Source organism: Octopus bimaculoides, chromosome 5 (genome assembly GCF_001194135.2).
Source record: "Octopus bimaculoides isolate UCB-OBI-ISO-001 chromosome 5, ASM119413v2, whole genome shotgun sequence".
Lineage (NCBI taxonomy): Eukaryota > Metazoa > Mollusca > Cephalopoda > Octopoda > Octopodidae > Octopus > Octopus bimaculoides.
The window spans coordinates 19,858,635-19,866,484 of NC_068985.1; the positions used below are offsets into that span (position 1 = coordinate 19,858,635).

The following is a 7,850-nucleotide window of genomic DNA, read 5'->3' on the forward strand; positions in this document are numbered from 1 at the left end:
TACAACAGTGTAAGACTACCCTTTCAGATATACTTACATTGTGATTTCTGCAATGTGGTGCATAAATTGTCAAGTAAATGAGACGCATCTTTGCCTCCACTGATTCACTTGCAAAGTATTGAGTAAAATTATTTCGTTGCAGACCTCCTTTGGGTCTTTTTATTATCACTACGACACAGTTGGTAACATTGATTTCAAGGCCCTCCTAGATGAGAGACTGGCATTCCACTTAATGTCTATGTTCCATGCTGGCATGGATTGGAGAGTTATTAATGTAGAAATATGGTATCGTAGCTACTAACAGTTGAGGGTTGCGTAGTCTAGACGGCGTTTTTAGATTTCATTATTCTCTTTAACCCGGGCAAAGCCGGGTATTTCTGCTAGTAGGTAATATAGCTACTTAAGTTATTAACTCAATTAGATGTTTTATGCTATTCAGGTTTCTCTTGATTGGGATGAGTTATATTACCATAATCATGAAGTGAATATTTAATGCATGCTAGTATTGTGTTACTGGAAGTTTTTTTGTTTTTCTTTTACATAAATTCTTATTGGTGGCATGTTTTATATACTTTAATTGCTATTCTCCAGCTTCACAAATAATGAGTTACTAAAATAGTTACATTGTGATACAGATGTTATCACTGTGGGTTAAATGGCTGTTATAGAATTTCGTATAGTTTACTAATTTTTTCAGTTAAAACCTTCTGCTTAAAAACTTTGGGATTTCTCAGTTGCTTGGCAGATGTGTACTAGATCATTGATATATAAAAATTATAACAAACTGGCATGGCTGTGAAGGTAAGAAACTTGTTTCCCAACCACATGGTTCCAGGTTCAGTGGGCAAGTGTCTTCTACTACAGCCTTGGGCCAACCAAAGCCTTGTGAGTGGATTTGGTTGAAAACTGAAAGCCCATCACACACACATACGTGTGTCTGTGTTTGCCCCCACCACTGCTTGCCAACTGGTGTTACTGTCTTTACATCCCTGTAGCTTAGCAGTTTGGCAAAAGAGACCAATAAAATAAGTACCAGGCTTTAAAAAAAAACAAGTAGTGGAATCAATTTGTTTGACTAAAAATTCTTCAAAACAGTGCCCCAGCATGGCCACAGTCTAATGACTAAAACAAGTAATAGGTATAAGGCAAACCAGTGAGTCCTGAAATGTCCTTGATAAGTTTCTAAATTAACGTCATCTAGAACATTTACTAATGTGCTTTTCAGACAAACCTGTTTACTCCATATAATACTTTCAGTTACTTAGATAAATTATTGTAAATATGCTTTACTTTTGTATCAAATCAATATTTAACTGATGTTTGTTTACTTTATTGCAGTTTGACAAAAGAAGTTGAAAAGCGACCCAAATATGAAGGTCTTCTTGATCACATATTTTTACAAAATGCTGAAAAGGACGACTTCAATATGAGTGAATATTTATCACCACTTATTGAAAAGTACCTATTGAAGACATAGCATATACATCTACAGTTTTTAAGATTACTGCCAAGAGTATTATCTAGATTATCAAATGCAAACTGGTAATGTTCCTGGATATGCACTATATCCAACATTACTTGACTTGCCTCTGACTTTCTTCCACCTTAAATATTTCTGTTTGATAGACACATGATGAGAAACGACACTAATACATACTAATGATAAAAGTTCTGCTGGTTTCTCTCATTTTATACTCATCATTTTTTACAACATTTCCATTCTGATTTCCACATGTAACCCATCTGAAGCTTCCACTGAAATAGGCTCTCACTGTTGCATTCAAATTTTTTTATCAAAGTTTCACAGTAACACTTTCATGTTTCATTATTTTCAATGTTACTTAGGCAGTGAGTGAGTTGACAGAATTGCTAGCACATGAGACAAAACTCTTTAGCAACATTTTTTTCTGGTTTTATGTTCTGAGTTCAAATGTTATGAATCGTTTTGGCTTCCATCCTTTTGGGATTGATGAAATAAATGCCATTTGAGCATTGGGGTCAATGTAACTGACTAGCCCCCTTTCTTGAAATTTCAGGCATTGTGCCTATTGTAGAAAGGATTATTATTAATGTTACTGACAGTACAATGCTCTTCCATGTCAGTCTAATTTGTCTTATAGTTCAAAATACTTTGAAAGCATTTCATTCATTTCCTTGACATATAACACTAAAATACCTCCTCCTCTCTGCCTGTCTTTTACCTAGCTGTACCTGACTTTTAACTTCTGGACATTGTTCCTCTGCATATTAGCTATTAGCTGAACTATTGCTTCCCTGTGTTGCTCTATTTGACCAGCCTCTGCTGTAACTATAAAATCCCATAAGAAATTTGATTGCACAAAGTATAATGTGATTATCTGAAATGATATATAATTAATCCTGGAAAGTAATAAAATGAATTAAACATTTCACAATGGGAGGTCATGATGTTGAATGTGCTACATGCTTCCCAATCATTGCTATATAAAGCTACTCATGTGACACTTTGTGTGTAGCTGTATACAGCTGAAAGGCTCTTCTCATTTTTCTCAAAAAAATTTTACTGGATAAACACTTCCCAGTTTACCTGTGTTAGATGTAATGTAATTTGAAATTGAAATTGCAGAACTTTTAGAGGCTAATCCCAATTATGCTTATTTTAGGGTGTGGAAGATGTTGTTCCTACAATAGATTTAGCTCCTTGCTACCTCCTAAAATAGGTTAATGACTTGCAGTAAGTGATACTTAGAGAATAGTTTGCTATCCTCCATAGTACAGCAGTTCTCTGTTTCTGACTTTGTATTCAAATAAGCAATATTTGATTGCACTGTGTGGAAGTTGACTCTCCCTGTCATATGCCTATTTTCTTGTCATAATGGTTTTCAGTCTGAACTGACTATTCTTTAACCTATGCTAGGGAACAAAAGATACACTCCTTACAATGGATAATATACATTGCGTTAATAATTGTTTGGCTATCTCTCTGATTCTTGGTTCCACCTGACTAATGACTCAGAAGATGGTTGGCTAGTTGACTGACTCCAAGTTATTACATAAACAAGACCACCAAACATTTAGCATATGACAAAATCTTATAACAGATTATGCACATGCACACTTTACGTATATATATATATATATATATATATATATATATATATATATATATACACACACACATATGATGGCTGTTGACTCATAAAACAATTAAGACCATGGCTGACTAAATATAGCACTGCATAACATATTGTGAAAACGACAATGGTTCTTGAATCCTGCTAGCAACTTACAGAACTTGTTGCAGATTTGACATTCATACAAATTCTTCTGACTTTTTAATTGTTCTGGATCATTCTGGCGATTTTTTTCAGTGCACCCTCATATGCCTGAATACTCTGAGTGATTTATATACATGTTTTCGGGAAAATAGTGCATGTGAGGTTGGCCCCAGCAAGAAAATCATTGTAGTTTGTTACAGGTCTTTCTCTGTGGCTTCTCTGGTGACTCACTAGGCCTGTGCAAAACAAACATATGCGGCCATAGACTTCAGACTTGATGAGGAACTGTAGGGTCAATGGAATTGTCATTTCATTCTGATCTCATTAAGCGTGCCCACTTGTTTGCATTTCACTGGAATATGCTCACTTCATCTTAGACTCTTTGCTTCCAGGTTTTCCTATCATGTGATATGTCTTCCCATACCTGTTCAGAAATCTCTCGGATTCCAAGCAATTATTTTATATTGTCCTTAAATTGCTTTCTTGGCCTATGTTGTGGTTGAGTACCTTGTGACAGTTTGCCATACATTTGCTTGAGAATTCTACTGTCATGAAGATGCACAACATGACCAACCCAACACATATGGTGACAGTGAATGTTGGCCTCAATACTCACTGCATTGGCTAAAACCTCTGTGTCAAGGGTATGTGTCATCCAGTGGATGCCCAAGATATTTCTCAAACATTGCTGATGATAACACTCAAGTGTTTTTAGGTGTGGCAGTACACTACCCATGTTTAACACAAAAATATGCATGTGTTGTAGACTGCCAGCTTCTCTGGGACCAGACACAACTCTTCAGAGGAGCAAAGGCATCAGTGTCCCTTTTACATTCATGCAGTGATCTCATCGTCCATAGAGAAGCAACTGTTGGTAATGCTGCCCAGGTATGTAAACTTACCAACCACCTTCAGTTTGTGGCTATCAACATAGATAGCTCTATATATGGCAATCTAGGTGCAGGTTGGTACATTACTACAGTTTAGTCAAGGCTGATGGTGAAATCAAAGGTCTTGCAGGAGTGTGAAAATCTATCCATCAAGTTTTGCATCATCTCTGCACTGTGTGGCTCAAGATACAATAATTGGCATATAAGAGGTCATGTACCAAAGACTGGAGAGTTTTTGTCACAAAATGCCAAATGGGCATAATGTTCAATATTGTATGTACACACCTTCCTCACAGTCTCTGAAAGCATGCAGAACTATAGAGAAGATTGTGAATTCTGTTGGGGCATCATTTTTAACCTTCTACTAGTGTGGTCATCTACGCTTCAGAGCAAGTTAGTCTTGTGCTACCTCCACTTGAGCACTTCTGATTCACTCATCTTTTCTCCTCTCAACCTGTACTATTCACCAATCTCAGTCCTTCATTCTCAGAATGTTGCCTCTCTGGGATTCCCACTCTGTGTGCATTTTTCCTTCAGCTCTCAACTTGCAATTATTCATAAAGGGTGTTAACAACTTGGATTTAACTAGTTTTGAGAAGCAGGGGTGTGAGTACCTTAAGCCACTTCACTGCCCAAACCTATAAAATAAAAAGGATCATTATTTTAATCAAAACTTCAATCATCCCATGAATGAGTTCATCTCTTGAAGGACATTTCTCTAGGCAGTAAATACCACAAGGAATGTACACTGGTAGACACAAACACTTTTAAGGGACATCATTGAGATAGCTTGACTTGCTATGAGTAGCAGCCATATCACCCTCAAATCACATCCTACTAACTTGAAATAGGTGAGGATACATTGAATAATGTATTCCAAGTTGCCTCTAAAGTGGTAGGGTGAGTTGACCCTGTCTGGAATGCAGTTGATCAAAGGTCTGTTTCTTTATCTAGACATAGACATCCATCTTTCTCTTTCACCTTATGCACACACACACACACACACATGCAGAGTTTACGTGGTTTCTGTTTGTACCAAGTTTTACTCACATCATATACGTCAATCTAAAGCTGTAGTAGAAGACACTTTCCAAGGTTCTGCTCATTGGGACTGAACCTAGAACCATGTAACTGTGAAGCAAACTGCTTTTCCCCATAGCCATGTCATTTGTGTCCAAATGTTTCCAAAATTTCTTAAAACATTATTATACGCTTGAGATTAAGTGATAGCAAATTACTAACTCTTTAGCATTCAGATTACTCTGTAAAATGTAATGCTTATTTATTCATGTTGTTTTGAATTAATCATCCATTATCTCATAGCTTCACAATTTTGATAATGTGATTGTTTATTTTTAGAATGACATTTCAGGGTAGGTGTGAGAAACCAGATCTATCTGGTTTGATCATAAAACCAGTAGAACATTTAGGCTGGATATGGCTGGCTTAAATGCTAAAGGGTTAAATAGAAGTAATTAGTTTTGAATAATTGAATTTGATTTATTAAATGGGATGGTTAGTTTTAAACAAATATAAAAATCTCTGTGATTAAAATCCCACTATGTTTTCATTATTTTTATCAGAAACTAAAGTAGATACAAAGACAAAACCTTTCATATCTTTAAAGGCTTCAACATATTTCATTTAACAGAAAATGCAATTATGCAGAGTACATAATTCATGGGAGCTGTCTATTCTAACCTGTACAAGTCCATGGATATTAACCATCCACTGACATTAGACATTACAAACACTATTTCACTGCAGTTCTAAAATAACTGCCTTTTAAATAGTTCCCAGAAAAAATTTACAGACGTACATTCCAAAATATTTAACAAATCAAAATTATTGCACTTCCATTGAGTTTATCTTGCCTCTTATAATCCCCACCAAATCCTCTGGATATTCTGTACCAAATTTGATATGTTTAATCTGAAATATTGCATCTTGTGTAACTGTAATTTGGTTCAATACAGATAAAAACATGGTATGTCTGCTGCAATCAGGATATATATAGTTCTTCATTCTTGATTTGTAAGCTTTGGATTGAAAGAAATGAAATCAACTGTCTATATTTATAAATAAAAGAATTTTTTAATGAAATTATGAAAATAATAGCTAATAAAAATCTTTTGTTTATGAAAACTATAAACTGTGGTTTGTTTTGCTTTATTATTTTTGTTTGATTTAAAAATTATAAAATTTTAAAATTGTCTCTGAAAGCTTTAGAAAGAATCAGTTAAAGCTAAAATGATGTGACTTGACCTGGAACATGTTAAAATTTATTTGAAACATCCAAGTATATTTTGATTTTTTATTACCATGTACTGACACTTATTTTATTGAAAATAAAGAGGTGTAGCAACATCAGAGGAAGGTTAACTGGAAAGACAGCTTTTGTGTGCAGCAGATGCACAGGGGCAATAAATACTGTAGATGCTCAGAAAACTGATTCCATCACATGCCAGGAGAAACTAGAAATAGTTAATAGCTTCCGCTACCTAGGTGGCCAAGTCTATAGTAGGAGTGGATGCTTGGAGAGTGTTGCCACTAGAATAAGAATAGCCAGGGCAAAGCTCTTACCTCTACTGGTGACAAAGGGCCTCTCACTCAGAGTGAAGGTAGATTGTATGATGCATGTGTGCGAACAGCCATGCTACATGGCAGTGAAACATGGGACATGACTGCTGAAGACATGCATAGGCTTGAAAGAAAAGAAGCTAGTATGATTCACTGGATGTGTAGTGTCAGTGTGCACACACGACAGAGTGTAAGCACTCTGAGAGAAATGTTGGACATAAGAAGCATCAGATCTGGTGTGCAAGAGAGATGACTGAGCTGGTATGGTCGTGTGCTGCATATGGATGAGGAGAGCTGTGTGAAGAAGTGTCACTCCCTAACAGTGGAAGGAACCCATGGAAGAGGGAGATCCAGGAAGACAGGATGAGGTGGTGAAGCATGACCTTCGAATGTTGGGCATCACAGAAGCAATGATGAAAGACAGACCTCTGGAGATATGCTGTGATTGAGAAGACCCAGCAAGTGATGTTAGATCACAGCCATAGCCTACACCAGTTTCGCATAACCAACCCATTTAAAAAGTACCCCTGTATCACTGGGCAACATGCTGTGCTTGAAGAGAGCTATTGAGTCAAGTAAAATCAAATCTAATCACAATCAAAAGGAAATTGTAGTTGCGGCCAATGTCAGTGCTGCTTGACTGATTCCCATGCTGGTGGAACGCAATAAGCACCATGCATGTGTGGGTCATTACCCCAGTCCCGTCTAACTGGCTCCCCATGCTGGTAACACGTAAAAAGCACCATCTAAATGTGGTCGATACCGGCCCCCACCCACTGCCCCGACTGGCTCCTGTGCTGATGGTATGTAAAAAGCACCATCTGAATGTGGTTGATGCTAGCCCCACTGCCCCAACTGGCTCCTGTGCTGGTGGCACATAAAAAGTACCATCTGAACGTGACCGATGCCAGTGCTGCCTGACTGGCTCCCATGCTGGTGACATGTAAAAAGCACCCACTACACTCTCGGACTGGTTGGCATTAGGAAGGGCATCCAGCTGTTGAAACATTGCCAGATCAGATTGGAGCCTGGTGCAGCCTCCTGGCTTGCCAGTCTCCAGTCAAACCATCCAACCCATGTCAACATGGAAAACGGACGTTAAATGATAATGATGATGATGATG

At 37.2% G+C, this 7,850-nt stretch overlaps 1 protein-coding gene across 2 annotated transcripts in view; it reads left to right on the forward strand.

The window, feature by feature from the left end:
• The window catches only part of LOC106875802 (dual specificity mitogen-activated protein kinase kinase 2), a 20,176-nt gene extending 13,877 nt beyond the window's left edge, over positions 1-6,299 (forward strand). For both annotated transcript variants that reach the window (XM_014924074.2, XM_052968183.1), the window contains exon 8: positions 1,339-6,299. In XM_014924074.2, coding sequence (XP_014779560.1) covers positions 1,339-1,477 — 139 coding nt within the window. In that variant the 3' untranslated portion in view covers positions 1,478-6,299. The remainder of the gene's footprint in view (positions 1-1,338) is intronic.
• Positions 6,300-7,850: the final 1,551 nt, after the last annotated feature.